At 39.6% G+C, this 17,259-nt stretch overlaps 2 protein-coding genes across 3 annotated transcripts; both read right to left on the reverse strand.

Annotated features, from left to right (window-relative positions):
- Positions 1-6,344: 6,344 nt before the first annotated feature.
- igf3 (insulin-like growth factor 3) lies at positions 6,345-11,882 on the reverse strand. Its single transcript, XM_047572414.1, has 4 exons — positions 11,734-11,882; positions 9,909-10,053; positions 8,343-8,530; positions 6,345-7,266 (listed from the first exon to the last, which is right to left on the reverse strand). Exons 1-4 carry the CDS (start codon positions 11,776-11,778, stop codon positions 7,039-7,041), a joined length of 606 nt encoding a protein of 201 aa, XP_047428370.1. The 5' UTR covers positions 11,779-11,882; the 3' UTR covers positions 6,345-7,038.
- A 138-nt stretch (positions 11,883-12,020) lies between these two features.
- On the reverse strand, positions 12,021-16,940 carry si:dkeyp-110g5.4 (uncharacterized protein LOC561637 homolog). 2 transcript variants are annotated; one of them, XM_047572401.1, is made up of 4 exons: positions 16,679-16,940; positions 16,368-16,421; positions 13,786-14,340; positions 12,021-13,126 (listed from the first exon to the last, which is right to left on the reverse strand). In XM_047572401.1, the coding sequence occupies exons 3-4, from the start codon at positions 14,323-14,325 to the stop codon at positions 12,677-12,679; spliced, it is 990 nt and encodes a 329-aa protein (XP_047428357.1). In that variant the 5' UTR covers positions 14,326-14,340; positions 16,368-16,421; positions 16,679-16,940; the 3' UTR covers positions 12,021-12,676. The 2 variants fall into 2 exon arrangements, with proteins under 2 accessions (XP_047428357.1, XP_047428350.1); XM_047572394.1 differs by lacking the exon at positions 16,368-16,421.
- Between the last annotated feature and the right edge of the window lie 319 nt (positions 16,941-17,259).

The following is a 17,259-nucleotide window of genomic DNA, read 5'->3' on the forward strand; positions in this document are numbered from 1 at the left end:
ACTGGTTATTTAATACCACTGTATCTCACATTTCCACAATCAGCATCATGATAGTACAAAACATGACCTCGGGACTTTTAAGAAAGTGGAAGAAATCCAGTTTTTAAGCAAAGAGAGGCTTTCTCAATCAGCTGAATGATCCAGTGCATGGAAACCAGTTCAGGTTCAGGCAGACAAAAAGATGTGTCAACCCCAGTGATGGAAAAGCAGATTCATAAACCCAAATACACACACAAAAAAGATGCACATTTTAGTCAATGAAGAAGATTCCATTCAACAAATGTAAAACTAATAGTTTTAGCCTATGATAAGTGCAACCAGTGACTACCTACCTGTGGTACTGCCATACTATAGATAAATATTTCAGTGGTAAAGACCCAAAGTCACGGCAGGAAACAGGTTTGTTGTTTCCTGCTTGTGGTCTCAATAGTTTCAGATTCGTGTCACTGTAGCAGCTTACTCTTATGCAATCAGAGATTCTGTCACCTTTCACAAATGAGTTATTATTATACACAAACTTTCTGGTTCACTACTGTACTCGATCCAACGACAACTCAGCTTTTCAGTCCATATAACTACAACTTAATATTTATCCTCTTTATGTATATAGTGGATATTTACTTCTAATTCGATTTCTTGTAATTTTGTACATTTTGTGCTCGTACTATTGTATTTTAATGATTTATTTTATTTTTAACTGTCTTAAACCTACTTCTATTTCTTTCGTATGTGCAACTGAGCTACTGTGACTAAGCCATTTCCATTCAATAAAGTCTAAATATAAATATCTTTCTATACATTGCTAATTTTCAGAGCATGCAAAGGGACCCAAAATGTTGTGGAGAAATTTCACGCTGACCCGAGAGGATATAAAACGTTCCAAATACTGAACATATAAAGAAACTATAGGAAGAATAAATATAATCTTGTATCCTCTGTTCTGACTGATGCGCTCCTACTTGTCACTCATCATGTTCTGTCAGATGTGATAATGGAGCCACACAGTCTGGACACTTCAGAGAAAGAGGTCACAGACAATGGCTAATCACAAAGTCCTTGTTCCACATGTTAGCGTCTCATCATGTCTCTTGTCCAGGCTCAAAACACATCACAGATAAATCTTTTTATCTTTGAATTACTTAATTTAGAAAGACTATGCAGACAAATCCCCCCCTCCCTCCCTCCTCCATGTAAGGATGGTATCAGCGTGACACATTAATCAGAGAGTACAGACAGAACTCGAAAGTTTCGGAACATCGACTGAATTAACTTTATCTGGCTAACACAGACACCGTACATGTGTCATGTGACAGGATGCACAAAGTTTCTCCTCGACACACTTTTCAGTACTAGTGTGAAAAGAAGACTGCACTAATTACATTAACACTAATTATAGAAACGCGTATTTTTATTGCTGCTAAGGCCTAATGAGCAAGGATTTAAGATTCAAGATGTTTCTTGACATATGTGTGGTTAAAAAAAAAAGCAGCTTAGACCATATAATAAAATTCTTACTTATTAACAACCACAATAAGTAAAATAAATGTAAAAATTTATTATTAGGTGATAATTTAATCACACAGTCAAATATACATTTCATATCCTGACACGCTTTTTAATTAGCTGAACTTTATTAATTAGTTTCAGACATTTGGATTCATAACTGGAACTAGGAGAAACAAGAGAGGAGCAGAACACCGTCCTGTCTCTCATTAAATCTACAAATAGCAACAACCGGTTCTGCTGAATTTATTGCAGATGTAAATAGAGACAACAGACAATCCCTTAATCCCACGATGGGAATATACACTCCTGGAGTTTGCTCTGAGTTACATGCATCATACATTTTGGCAATTTTAAGACTTTTGTTTTAAAATGAAACACTATAAATTATTTGGGAGTGTTGTACTGTGTGTGGTTGCTGTTTGTGTGTTTTTTTGTTTGTAAGGACTGTGATTGTGTTTAGCTACTTTATGTGGGATAAATACATTTATGTGAATTTGTATAGCACTGATAAGGTCCTGGAGAGAATTTATTGCTCACTTCTACTCTGTGACATTAGAGAGCTTTTAATATTTCCCTATGTATTTATTATGTACACTTCATGTAAACGTGTCACTTAACACTGACTTCCTGTCGCCAGCAGGTGGTGACAAACATAATAAATTTGAGACGAGCTCTTGTTACATCGTTTCCCTGTTTCACATAGAAAATTACAATCTGCTGCATTGCCTCGGCAACTGAAACATTTGCATGTGTTTTTTTAATAGAAAGAAAAAAGATTCAAAAACAAAACAGTCTCAGCTGATCTGAACCAAGAATCAACACAGTTCAGAATTTATTGTGGCATAAACATTGTGCAGTGCTGCGAACAACTGTGAACAAGGATTTGCCTTTCTAAGCATTTTTTTTTTCCAAAACTCACGAAGAAGGTCCCATATACACTGATCAGCCACAACATTATGACCACTAACAGGAGAAGTATAAATACCATTGACCATTTTGTGGCAACTCAGTGTTCTTCTGGGAAACTTTTGAACCTGGCATTCATTCATTTGGATGTTACTTAGACATGTAGCACCCACCTAGACCAGACCAGACACCCCCCACCCCATAGCAATGACACGTCTTGATAGCAGCAGCGCAAAAATGCTTTAGAAAACACCTCGAAAAACCATGAAGAACAGCACAAAGTGTTGACCTGGCCTCCAAATTCACTAGATCAGGACCCAAAGGGCCTAACAACATTGGAGTCCATTCCATATTTACCTTGTTTAAATCTAACAAAACAAACTCTAAATCCAGTGGCATCATTTCCCATCATTTCCCCTCCACCGGCAAAAGAAAGTATTCTTTCATGACAGATTTGTAAACTTTGACAAATATATACTGTATATTGTCTGCAACATGTTACCAGCCTAATATCTACCTTTGGGACTGACAACAATAGCTCACTCATGGCCATGAGAACTAAACAGGGCTTTATTGGAGTAGCCTCGGAGGAGATGGGAGTGAATATCACTATCTGGCTGTGACGCAAACAGCCGCAAGGAGAAAGCTCTTATCAGGTTGGCTGTGAACAGCTGTTACTGGTGTCTTTTTCGGCCACTGTACAAAAAGTTTTGTCTTGTCTGAAGAAGGCAAAAGGAATACGATTTAATATTATATCATATCACAGAACTGAGATTTTGGAATCCTGTTGAATTGTTTACAATGCTTCAGTTTGATGCTGGAATGCAGAAATAAAACAAAACAAAAAACCTACATGACATTTAAGGAAGTCATACATATACATTCTCTCTGTCAAAGACTAGTCTGAATTTAACACTGAACACTTCCTAGAAGAAATTGAATTTTTACTGAATTCTTCAGAAATTGCTACAGCTTCCATTAATAAAATTGCAACTCCTAGAAGTAGAAAAACATTTTTCTACTTCATATTTGTCTTCAGTGGTGATTTAAGGTACTGGAATAAAAGCATATTGTATGGTATCGTCTTGTATCAACTGAATAATATCGTATCATATTGAATTGTACTGTATTGAGTTGAATTGAACTGAATCGTATGGTATGTTATGGTATCTTATTAAACTGTATCATATTGTATGGTATGGTATCGCATCGTATCGTATTGTATTGAATCGGACTGAATTGTGTCGTATCTCATTGAATTGTATTGTATCGGACCTTATTGAATCATATCATATCATATCATATCGAATTGAATATTATCGTTTTGTATCGTATCGTATCGTATCGTATCGAATTGTATCGTAACGTATCGTATCGTATCGAATTGAATTGAATTGAACTGAATTATATGGTATGGTATGATATGGTATGGTATGGTGGTGTATGGTGTCGTATCTTATTAAACTGTATCGTATCGTATAGCATTGTACCGTATCAAATTGAAACGTATCGTATTGAATTGTATGGTATGGTATGGTATCTTATTAAACTGTATCATATTGTATCGTATCGTATCGTATCGTATTGAATTGAATTGAATTGCATGGTATGGTATTGAATCAAATGGAATTGAATCAGTCGTATGGTTCATACACATATACATACTGTATAAAATTACAATAAGACCCGGCCATCCACACAGGTCGACAGTGATGGATGATGGTGGGAAACTTTAAAGTAAAAGACATCCACTCAACATTCTTCAGGAGTGGTCATGTTGTTTTTCGAGGCTCAAGGATAGAAAACTCAGATCGAGCTGTACCAGATTGATGGGAAACACAGTTGTTGAAATATTGTTGATAAAGTGCTATATAAATAAAGTTGAGTTGAGAAAACCCATGGTGGTCCGAAGCATGCATCTTAATACATCTTAATTTGTAAAACACTGTGGATTCCTGTATTTATTCTTTCTCTCCCACCTGTTCCCCCGATCAGCTCACTTCAGATACTCGCTTCAGCTCCCAGCTCCTTGGATCTTTCTCTACCTTGGTTTTATCAGCATTTCCCGTGTGCATGGCTTATCTACCGGCCCAAACCTCAAGCCTGACCCAGGTTCTCAGCGCTCGAGCCCTAAGTAAATAAACGCAGTTAATCTGCCTTTGCTCGGGGTCTGCATTCGGCTTCACCTGCTTAACCTTGACAACAGAAGAATAAATCGGCCTTGACCACTATTGGAAAGTCAACCTCAGGACTGCTGCTGTGTATCAAATGGTTTAAACTGTGTGACGGCTGGCCAGGTGTAGAAAAGAACAGATTATGGTTACATCCAGCCTCAGTTTTTCTTGCTTTGCCACATGCACCATCAGATTGCTCTATTTTTTTGATGTACCAGGAAAATCTTCCATCAAAGAAACACTATAACCAGGTGTGTCAAACTCATTTTAGTTCAGGGACGACCACATACAATCTAATCTGATCTCAAGCGGGCCAGACCAGTAACATAATAATATATAAATAACAACAGCTCCAAATTTTTGTTTCTGTTTTAGTTCAACAAAGCACACTATGAAAATGTTTATTTCTTAAGAAAAAAATAGCAATTTCTCCACATGTTTATTTCTGGTCATTGTGCTCTGATCCTCTACTCTTAATACGACAGTGGACAAATTAGAAATAGCTGCTCCTTTTAGTAAAAGAAACCTCTTCTTTTTCATTTTTCCACCAGATTTAACCCTCTGACGGGCCAGTTTCGGCCCACAAGGTGTATGTTTGAACCTCTGAGCTTTGTTAGAATTAAAAAAAAAAGCATCTATCGAATGTTAATATTTGACCAATTTGCACCAGAGCATTTTATGGGGAGGCAGTTTTGCTTTAAAAACTGGTTGGTTGCTGTAAATGAACAAATAATAACAGTAATATTTTCTTATTTACACCTTTTGAACCCATCTCCGGCTATTTATTATCCATACTACCTATGCAGTAACATGTAAATATATAATTCCCATAACCCCTTCACACAGTCCGATTTACATCCTCTATGGAACATTTATGGCATAGTATTTGTGTATTTTGTGCTCTGTTTATTTTTTTTTTTTTGTGTGTGTATTTTTAAAATTGTCTTGTTTTTGCATGAATCTGAAAAATGTATTAAAAACCAGAAACTCTTGTTACTGTAAAGGAGGAACTTCGGTCATCAAATTTGGGCGACATCCTCAGTAACTTGAGGATTAAACAATAATCACAAATGAGAAGATTGAGAACATTCTTGTAGTGGTTTAGTTAGCTACAGCAGCACAGACTAGAAGAGACTGGAGGTGTCCTGTGCCGTCTGGCAACAGGATGTTATTAGTGGGGGACTTTGGGTCCTATGGATTGAGGGGAGGGTCCTCTGCAGATCATCCCACAGATACTTGATCGGTGTTGAATCTAGTGAATTTGGAGGCCAGGTCAACACCTGGCACTCCAGGGTCTAGATGGGTGGTTCATGTCTAAGTAACATCCACATGAATTAATGCCAGGTCGTAAAAGTTACCAGCACACTGAATTATCATATGATGGTCAATGTTAATTACTTCTCCTGTCAGTGGTCATAATGTTGTGGCTGATCAGTGTGTATGGGACCTTCTTTATGCATTTTTGCAAAAATACATTACATAATGTACATGGGTTTGTAAGTGACTGGAAGGGATTATATTTAAAAGGTCTGGAGTTTATTTTTGCGTTTGGAAAGTGTCCTGAAGCCGTTACATAACAATGAAACACATAAATAAAGTTCCTATAATCTACAACTGAATGTCAAGGGGAGTTGTGTTAAATACTACTGTGTGCAGCTATACAATGTCATGACATGAAAAACACGGTGGAATCTCAAATTAGCTAGAAGGCGTTCTTCAAATCCAGACATAACAACAAGAATATCACAGAACAAGATGAACAATAATAAAGTTTTAATAACTCTCATAGCTTCATTACGTTCTAACAAAATAAATAAGGAATGCATTTGTGCATATATGTATATTTTTGTACATAAAACATGTTCATACAGAAAATGTGAAACAACAAACAAACATAATCCATCTGTCTGCATCAAAAACGTACTGTAAAGCTACGTGGTGTCGTTCGGTCAAAAGTGCGATATTTAAAAAAAACAAAACATATGAACAGACTTTACAATGCAACGACTTTCAAGGTGTGTCGAAAACTTTAAATATATACGTTGAGAGTGGGAAGCAGAAATAAAACGTATCTGGAATATTTACAACAGTGGTTTGAGCGTCTTAGAAATTGTGTTTAGTGACCTTGAGCAACCATTACCCACAAGCCAACAACCAGCATAGGCTTAAAACTACGATGGTAAGTACAGTGGTCAACCTGGCTACAGCCACATTAAAAACATGTGAATGAGGAACAAATTGTTAAATGTACATACAATGCATACAAAGTCAAACCAGAGATCCCATTGAGCTCCAACAGTTAGCATAACAACGGCTAACAACAGACACCTGGTATCAGTTGTTTCTCTCCAAACCTGTTGACAATCTGAGTCATTTCTGACCTTATTAATCAAGATATTTTCTCTTGACGGGTCTCAGTCTTTCAGATCAAATCCAGGAACTAAATAAATGTTCAGCTATTCATATATGACTCTTTGAGAGAGGTCGTGGTTGTGGTTGAGGTTGTAGGAGGCCCGCTGGTTGTCTCGTTTGCTTTTAACCTCCTGCGTGACAATGATGAAAGTCCGACTTTGCTTTGTTGTTGATGCGAAGGTTGCGTTTTCTTTCTGTAAGCTTCCCTCTTTGGACTGTTGGGTGCCCCCAGGTGCTCTAAAAGTCTCTTCTGAAATACTGCTTGGAACTAGAAGACAAAAAAAAAAAAAAAAAAACGTTTATTTAAAGACCAAGGCACCATTGACTAGCTGGTGTTTAAAAATCTTTATGGTGAATAGTAACATGTATTTTTCTGTATTTTTGCCAATATTTTAACAATTGATGTAACATATTACAGTGTGTTGAAGAAAAATATTGGAAGTCCTTAGTCTTAACTTTGCTGTAGTGGGGTGTTTATTGGTATACTGAGTCACAGGGTGAGTTTAAAGACACAGGGTGTGGATCTGGGAAGTTAAACTGACCCAGAACATTGGCAATGCACCATATTTATACAGATAGACCAAAGGAAAGGGTGGGGGACAGTTATGGAAATGCTGCTGGGAACAAAGGATGGGATATGGATTTATATGTGAATGTCAAGATCTTGTAGATCTCCACAAAAACCAAAACGCCATGAGATTACATGTCTCGAGGGCCTGAACATTACTACGTTACCTTACTAAAGTATGCATGTATGGACAATAGCAACAGTGTTACAAAACATGTGTATTCTTCATCTGAGATGGATGGGATCAAAGAATGATGATCCTGAATTGGTATTCTTTCTTATTACTAGAAGTTCTTTGATGTCTCTTAGGTCTGTTCATGCCTTAAATATGTTAAACCAAGATTATAATCCTGGAATTAGCCCAAGGCTTGTCTTTAGCGTTGCATGTGACCTGCGTAATGAGGCTCTTGCTGACCCAAGTGTATCCGAGATGAATGGGATCAAAGAATGATGATCCTGAATTGGTATTCTTCAACAAGTACTACAGTAACGTATCGAAGCATTATAGTACTTTGGCCTAGTTGGATGCTGGTTGTAGTAGACACCACAACATCCCATCTGGACTTTATTACTAGTAGTTATTTGATGTCTTTTAGGTCTGTTCATACCTTAAAATGATTATAAGATTATAATCCTGGAATTAGCTGGTCCTTAGCCTTGCATGTGTGGTGGGGTACAACCTGGACAGGTGACCAGTCTATCTCTATCTCAAAAACCCACGAAGACACAGAGAGAGTAATTCCAATAGTAAAGAATGAAACTGTGTGAGCTCATACCATGTCTTGCTGCGTAGTGGTGTTTGATGCCGTGGTTGTGGCTGGGGAAGTTGTGGGGGGGTTTTGGCCCTTTGGTTTGGCGCAGTACATCTCAAGATGCTGTAGTTCACAACCAGCCGATCGGCAACACTGGTCCACTATCCCCTTCCCTCTGGGACGAGAGCCATAACCAGACCAAGAACCTTTACCTACAAAGAAAGAAGTCACATCTGTTAAAAGTCAGTTTGATTGGAGCAATATTCATAAAGGAATACAGATTTCCAGGACGAAACAACCATATTTCACAATGATTTAGCTCGTCCGGGTGACTGAACATCACCATGAAGGGACTGGGTGAGCGTATGAGGTTAAGCTAGGCGTGGTAGCCCCCCCAGGCCTAGACTACCAGACCCAGCCCAGACTCCCTCCACCTAGGGAGATCTCCCACCTTGGCTCCTGGAACCATTCCCATTGCCCACCAACCTAAACCAGGAGGTCCGACACTTAAGCACAAGTATGTATATTTAATAACATTAATCATCATTTTCATTATATAAAATGAACTTTTTATGTATGCATGTGTTATCTATATTGTCTTTGGTATATATGGTATTTTTTTTAGTGTCTGTATACATACCACAGCAAAAGTCCTCCCCCAAAAAGTCACATGGCTTAAGAACTGAGAGGAAAACAAAAGGAGAGGGGAACGCATTTGCAAAGAATACAGAGTATAGTGTAAAACTCTCTGCTGCACCTTTCTCTGCCGAGCCGCTCTCAGATAGCAAGTGTTTTAACAATAATGCTATCGCAAACAGAGGCACATTGTTCTGGTGCGTGAGCTGCCATTTTGGTGCAGTGCCACCGGTCCGATAGCAGATGCAGGAGGCGGCCTTGGTCAGAACAGGGGAGAGGTGATTAGGGGAAGGAGCAAGTGTAGGTAGGTAATTGTGTGTGAGGTGTGAGAGGTTCTACTTACTCCGTACGGTTGTATCTACAGAGGTCAAGTAAATAAACAAGGGGACAAGAGGTGTTTTGTTGTTGTGGGGCTGATAATTTGCTGCAGTGTTTGGATTTGGACACGATGACCGTGAGAGCATCTGTCATCTGTGCCAGCGTTAACACACAACTGTATTATTGGCCTTGAATGTATAAATACAAAGACCTGTGATTTGAAGGTCCTGAGGGTCAACACAGATATTTAAATTGAAGTCCATAAAAAAAGCCTAAGTTGTATGCACTTTAAAGGCAGTAAGTTTTTATTATATATGTTTGTAAAGGTGTTTAATTGGTTGACCTGATGTCACACGTCCTTGTGTGTGCGCTGTTGGCATACATGCATATGTACATATACATGATTGGTTGTTTCCATTTAAAACTACATTTTTATTTTACTTCATACATTATTTAAAGTGTGTTTCTTGATGACCCTGATGATGGACACGAGTCTTACGCTTAGAATAAGGGGCTAAGACATTCATTTCATTATGTCAAGGGAAGGTCCTCGCGAAGATGGAAACGTGGCCCTGATTTTTGTTCATATTGATCCCATTGCCAATAACTAATTAAAAGGGATTCTGTCAGACTCACCTAAATAGACTCCACGTTCCCCGCACACAAATATGAGGTCGCTGAGGAGGTCGGAGCCGCAGCGGAGCTTGGCAGCCTCTGACGTGAGCGGCCAGCTAGCGAGACACATGCTGGAGTAGAAGATGCAGATCCTAACGCACCACATCTGAAGAGACGAGAAGATACTCGGTTAATACAAATTCTAAACAGGCATTGATTCATGTTCTATGATTAAAAACACAGTTATATCCTGAGCCACTGGGCCTGGGGTGCAAACAATCAAGATGACTGCTAACAAACTTTACCCAAATTGAAAATAATCCTTTGTCAGTCTGACGTAGATTAAATTAACCAACTAAAAAAACTAAACATTTTTATGTACAGTTACTTAAAAAGATCCAGATTTATCCAACTCAAAGTTTCTTCAGATAAACCACAGATAACACATTTGTGTTTGTCCTCCGTGACTGTGTCCCTGACCTTTAACTTCCTTGTTGCATGAACTCCTCCATCTATCTTTCACTCACTCCTTACTTCCTGTTATCTGTGCTCCGCTGTGTGTCTACTAAAGTCAAAAAATAAATAAATAAATAAATAAATAAATAAATAAATAAAGTCATTGTATGATTACTTTCTTATTCGTCTTCACCTGTCAGGTGATATTAAAAGATAACGGGACTGTATATGTATAACCTGTGATGCACATTCCTCTACAGACATCACTGTTAACATCAAGTTTCTGTTATAATGAAGGTTTAGTGTTTAATGTGCAGTCTTATCCCTTTTTTGTCATTTCAGGGATTTGTTTTAGCAGCAAATGTTCATTCATTCTGATAATACAATAACTGATGCATAAAAAAATAAAATTAGAAAGATGCTTCTTATATTTCCTCAATGTCTATCTTCCAAATTTGGACTATTTTAGGACAGACGCTTAAATTAAGTAATGAAAATTTGGCCATAAGTGTGTTTCTTTGCATTGATAAAAGCATTTAAATTGTTTAGTAAAAGAAAGACTTGAAGATTCAAAGTGTGATACTTCAGAAATCGCAACACAGTGAATGAAAACTGTCAGATGTGCAGAGATGTAACAGACGGACGTCATTTAGGAAGTTAACGCTGCAACTTTACAGAATAAAATACTTTTGCTGCACCGTTGTGTGCAAGGGATCGTGTTTTGGATTCATAAGTTATCGGGAGTCCAAATGTAATCATGGATAACACTGTATCTGCTCCTAAAAGCACAGAGGGAACTCTCAGAGGATTAAACAAGGACATACAGTAGAGCTGGATGGAAATATAACGGATGAGCCGACTCTACAGTGAGATGTGACTCGAAAAATTGACTTGGATGCGACAAAGTCTTTGCATTATTCATACTCTAATACTTTAACATGTAATATTTTTTTGCCACTAAACCCAAGAAAAGCACATTTACTTTATATAATAATAATAAAGATAAGCAGCATCGTGCAAAATGACTTTTACTAGCTGAACTTTTTAGGTGTAGAGCTGAACTTATCTCTGTTTGAATCAATCAAAACTAAAATAAGTCGAAGTTCACAAAACTTTAGTTGTGTCTTTAGAGTCCGTTTGTTTTCTTACAATCAGACAAATATCTTAAATATTCTTATCGCAGCTTTTCAAGAAAGAATTATTATTTCATAGGAAAAATAAAGTGCAGATTTTCTTAATTGATGGTTTTATTTACTGTAATAAACACATGACAAAGAATTGATTTGTCAGTTCGTTTGGAGAAAATTAAACTAAATAAAACTGTGTAACCTGAGAGGACAGAGAATTTATCGGCAGCTGAGAAATCTGTAGATGAAAATAAAAGTCTTACCTTGAGTGTCTGTGGTCCGGCAGGGCGGTAGCATGGGGAGTGCATCCTGCTGGAGTGGGCCGGCTTCAGGGGACCGGGCGTCTTATAGCGGAGCGGCGGGAGGGGAGGACCACCGCCGCCCCCGAGGGTTCCCTCCCTCCCACCGCTCGCGCCGATTTCCACCCAGAACGACTATCAAAGTGATTTTTCCGCACTATCGCTGCGGACGAACTTGTTCTGCCGTGTTACAGTTACAAACATGATAAAAGCAAAAAAGAAAAAAAAAAGAAAAACACGATTCATTTATCTTGGCTGGAACAAAGTTTAATGAGAGAAAACAACCAGTCTGTCAGCTCCACCTAGCTGAAGCTAATCCAGGGCACCTGCTCCCACGAAGACTCTGATGTTTAGCACTTTGTTGTTTGGAGGCTGCTTCAGTCAGCGGGGATGAATATTAGAAATATCTCTTTGCGTAACACGAAAGTTCAACAACACAAACTATGTACGCTGTGAAAGCTGAAGACTACGACCTGTGGCTACAGGTGCTACAGTAGATTGTTGAATGATTGTAAGGTTGGTGGTGCTCGCACTTCCAGTAGCACAGTTAACTATGTTTCACATCTCATTAGCATAAAGGCAACATATAATTAAAAAGACAACGTCTACATATAACGGTATGTTTTTCCAGAATACTATTGTACAAAAAATTAAATAAAATTTAAAAAAAATCATGACTGAATTATCTCCTTCTGCACCTGAATCATGAATCATGAGAGAACGTGAACCACCGTCGGGAGCCGATGGGATTAGGCTTCTCCTGTCCGTGTGTGTCGGTCATTGTCACTTCACAGATGCGGTTGTGATGTTTTACGCTCAGAAACCTAAGCCCATAAATAACAGCAGACTAATGTACATGTGTTCGAGGCTAATATTTCTGCAGAGAACCTGACGTCCCTACGTGGCGTCACTCCGGCCGGTTCTTCAGAGTCATTCTGAGTCGGGCCTTCATCCGAGCGATCCTCTCCTCCTGCTCCAGCTCGTTGAAGTCGCAGCCCATCTGCAGCGACGTAGAGGAAGCGGCTGCGTCCAGAGGCTCCGTCCTGGTCGTCTGGAGGCCGAGGCTTTGATCGAATTCCCCTCTGTCCATCTGCACGTCCGCATCGTTCTCCTCGTTCTGGTCCGTGCTCTCGGCCTCCTTGTAGCTCGGGTTCTGCGCTTCACCCGACACGTGCTCCGTCCTGGCCTTGTTCGGGCTCTGGACGCTGTCGGCGGGCTGAGAGACGGGACTCACGGCTTTGACTGAGGAGACGTCGCTTCCCTCGCGCACACCAGTCCCTTTGTTTCTGTCGTGCCTTATTTTGGACGGGGCGTTTCTCTTCTGTCTCTTCTTAGGCCTGTTGTTGTTTTGCGGCTCCTGAAAGACACAAAACAGAATCAACTGAAAGTCACATATTATTTGTTGGGATTTGGAATTTTTGTGCGTGACCGACTAGTCTCTGAGGACATCACTGATAAAAACACAATAGAAAGTAGGGGTGGGAAAAAATCTCAATATGGCAATATAATGTGATATTTTGTGTGATATCGATGTCTTGTGCAATAAATAAATAAATTGGAAATGGATAATTTGGATTAATATTGTTTTTTAACTGTGTCCAATGAATTATCACTGTTATCTGATGTACATATATACAACCTGTATTGTAAGCTGCATTTAAAATTTCTCAGTGAACTATGCAGAATATCGCAATATCATAATATCGCAATAATGTATCGTATCGTGACTCAAGTATCGTGATACGTATCGTATCGTGAAGTCCATGCCAGCACCCACCCCTGGTAGGAAGTAATGCTTTGCACCAATTCAATCTATATTATTGACCTGAATACATATTCTGAGAACAGACAGCTCATGCTCTCAGTGATCAGGCATAACATTATGACCACTTAATTTGAGTTGATCCCCCTTTTGCAGCCAATACAGACAATTGTGCCTCATCTCTTATCAAAATTCATTCTGGAACAATGGTGGTTGTTGCAAACACAAACTGACCAACTAAAATGTAAAGTTACCTTCTTCCGCCTTTTATGTGACACGTCTGACGTCGAGGGACTGGAAGACTGGGAGACTGACTGTTGTTCATGTCCCTTTTGTCGATCATGGCCCTGATTGGTCTTTCTGGACAGGTAGATGCGTCCGCGGTAGATGACGAGAGCATCTTTGTTAGTCTGAGATGCCGCGCCCTGAGGTAACAGGGAGGTGTCCGACGTGGGTATCCCGGGCAAGGCGTTTTTCAGCACCTTGTAAGCCGTACGGCTGGAGGCGACAAAAGACATCTGGATGGGACCCTGCGTAGCCCAGAAGTCGGGGCCCAGCGCCGAGGACACGTTTTCTACCTCGTCGCTTCCCGTGTGCGAAGACCCTTTCTGGCCTTTCCTCCGTATTACCGCTGGACAAATCCATATGCCGTCGGGCGAGTCATCGAGTTTCCTGGCATCAACGGGGAAGAGTCCCATTCTTCTGAGGATTGACCTCGGTAAGCTCTGCAGGGGGATGCTTTTCACCTCAGCCTCCACGGGGATGTAGATTTCCAGACTGCTGGGGTTATCCATGCTCCGTGTATTTCCCTGTGTAAAGGTGAAACATTTATGAGGAGGTAGCTTACTTCCAGGTTCAGTCCACATAATTACAGCTTTATTAAAAGCCTGGCTCATAATGCAGAAAACAAAACAAGTGATGGTTTTGTAGGATGCTGTGTATCAAACCGTAGCAGGCAAAAACACTCAAAATATACATGTAGGACTCATTAAAACAAGATGGCTTAGCTATCCATTTGTAATAAAAACTGTTGTTTGTGCTGAAATGGAAAAATAGATTTCTGGGAAAAGTTAACTAAGAGGAAAGTTACAGGAAACTTAAAAAAAAAAAAAAAACAGAGTCATCGATTCTGCATTTTTCAGCAACGCCATAAAAGCTATTTAAAACCAACGTTCAGATTTGTGGTGCCTTAATTTATTTAAGAGATCTAAACCTCGTCTGATCTGAAATCCGTCATTACCATGACATGCCATGGGGAGAGTGTAAAGAACTGAGTTTTGTGGCTTAGTTAGAGATCGGACGTTTGACACCGAGACTCTGGAGCCCGTTTCACTCTTTTGAATTCATGATAAAAATTGCACTGTGTATGTGTTTCCATTGAAAGTTGTTTTGTGAATGAGCTGTAACTCTCGTATAGTCTCGGCTACACAATATCCCATGAGTCTCTTAAATTTTCGTCACACGAGGTTTCACTTTGAACTGGTCACATGACCCCCTGCGTCATATCCGGTGACCGGGAAAAGTGGTAAAAGTTATTTAGTGATATGTGAGAGGTTTTTTGAAATGTAGGGATTTCCATTGTCATTTTTGTACTGCGATATTTTGGTTTTGCGTATTTCTAGGGGCAACTGTGTTGCGCACACATCACAATGAATCATCGACTGATTCAAATCATTTGCGCCGCTTCGTTCATAATGATCACGTTCCCTCCTGGTTTCACAGCTTTGCATGAGAACTTCTCAGAGACCTTCAGTCATACGTTCCAAGACACTGATGCTGAAATACCGATGATCTCACTGCACAGCAAAAAATCTGTCATATCAATCTGAGACATGTTTCCAGTAATAAACAGTAGGAGGGCAACACATTCAAAAGTTTAACAAGCATTTTTTTTAATTTCAGAATGAATCCTGGTGTTGTCATCTTGGAATATGCTCATGTCATTGGGGAAGAAAAACTCCCTGGTCATTAGGTATATTCAGGTAATGAGATAACCTCATTCTTTGGGCAATAATGTTGCCGAACCTGCAGCAACCCCAGATCATAGCACTGCTCCCACAGGCTGGTACAGTAGGAACAGGTTGGTTCCCTACTATCCTTCCACCTTTTTTTAATAATGCATTGGACAGTTCTTAATCCGATTTTAGTAGTTTCTGCTTCGGTCTCTTTAGATGTTGTCTCTTCTTGGTGCACACCAATGATTTGACCCTTCTCAAACAGACTAACATCTTTTCCACCACCACGGGATGCGTCTTTCCACATTATTGTTAAATAACTGAGAAGCCACTCATTGCATCAGAACGTGTTGCCCCTGCAGTAATTATCCAGTAGCAATAGGAGGCTCGTACTTATTTGCATAGTTCAGTTTGGTCAGGCAGAGCATCTCCGCATTTATCACAATCCAAAATCAGCATGAACTTCATCAGCAGTAGCTGCATCTGCCCACACATGTGAATGATGAGTTTAGCGAACAGGAACGTGAACAGGAAGAGCTGCAGCTTTGGAGATGCTCTGTCCCAGTCATATATAGCCATCACAGTCCCTGGTCCCTGTCAACATCACTCAAGTCCATTCAGTTGTCCATTTGTCCTTCTTCTAAAAAAATTAAAAAAAAAAAAAAAAAACTGAGGACAAAATGTCCTCCTGCTGCCTATTATTGCCCAACCATTTACAAGGGACCCAAGAAATGCAATGCTCGCATCTAAGAGGTAATAGAGGAGTATAAAGTAGTAGTAGCAGAACATAAAGAGCCTCGTCGCTCTTCTTACGCAAACTACTAGAGAAAGTTTCGTTTCGTCGTCCACATCCCAGATTCATTTCTAAGGCGGAAGTGTACCTTCAAGTTGGCCTTCTAGTCAGCAGGTTCACACAAACTCTGGGGTTTCTCCACCTAGGAACAGCGAGCAAAATGCACAGAAATAACGGGATGCCATAGCTGCATAGCTAATAAGCGCATTTTCCACCAAAACAAAGGCTCGTTAAAATCCTAAACTCGAGTTGGCACGTTTCTACTGAGGTAGTATATATACAGTATAGTATACACCAATTCGGCAGTTTTTTTTTAAAGGGCGACTCAAATTGCCAACCAAGCAACCATGGGACACTTCCCAGTATTCACCGTGGATAAAAAAAAATCAAAACATATACCTTATTGAAGCAGAAGTCCTTTCAGATTGATGGAGCACAGTTTACGTCGGGTTCATTCCCTGTTTCGTGTCTTGCACCTTTAACTTCGACGGAAAACAATCGGACTTCCGCACCGACAGTTTCAGAATAAAGACGCGACTCGACTACTCTTCTAATCCCACAGGACGCGTCCCCACTTCCTTTATATTCGACAAATTGACGCTAGAATCCTGGAGTTATGGGAGGCGCCATTTTGGGGATCCGGAGGCGGAGTCTGCGCAGTACGGTCCGAGAGTGGCATCGATCGATAACCCCGCCCCGCCGACACTAGACTCAGTTGAGCTATGCCGCTAGTTTTGGCATCGACACAATATTAAGTTAATACGGATCGATACTTTAAAATAAAATAAAATAATTAAAATAAAATAAAATACGATGGATGCATCATCAATCTAAATCTAAATTAATTTTCATGACCTTTAAGTGTTTTTGTGATTTGGTCTTTGGCTTATTAATCAGTTAAAATCCAGTACAGAATTTGGGCAAAGGTCATATGGAAATAATAGAAAATATGTTATTCTCACAATTTCAAGTCTTTATTC

This window comes from Mugil cephalus, chromosome 1 (genome assembly GCF_022458985.1).
Source record: "Mugil cephalus isolate CIBA_MC_2020 chromosome 1, CIBA_Mcephalus_1.1, whole genome shotgun sequence".
NCBI classification, from domain to species: Eukaryota; Metazoa; Chordata; class Actinopteri; order Mugiliformes; family Mugilidae; genus Mugil; species Mugil cephalus.

Bases quoted from the DNA above. Each gene is read 5' to 3' on its own strand.
- igf3 (XM_047572414.1), bottom strand. From the start codon at position 11,778: ATGCACTCCCCATGCTACCGCCCTGCCGGACCACAGACACTCAAG. The intron at 10,054-11,733 runs GTAAGACTTTTA...TCGTCTCTTCAG, and splicing joins CCGGACCACAGACACTCAAG to ATGTGGTGCGTTAGGATCTG. The intron at 8,531-9,908 runs GTGAGTCTGACA...CTTTCTTTGTAG, and splicing joins GGAACGTGGAGTCTATTTAG to GTAAAGGTTCTTGGTCTGGT.
- si:dkeyp-110g5.4 (XM_047572394.1), bottom strand. From the start codon at position 14,325: ATGGATAACCCCAGCAGTCTGGAAATCTACATCCCCGTGGAGGCTGAG. The intron at 13,127-13,785 runs GTAACTTTACAT...TGTGTCTTTCAG, and splicing joins CACATAAAAGGCGGAAGAAG to GAGCCGCAAAACAACAACAG.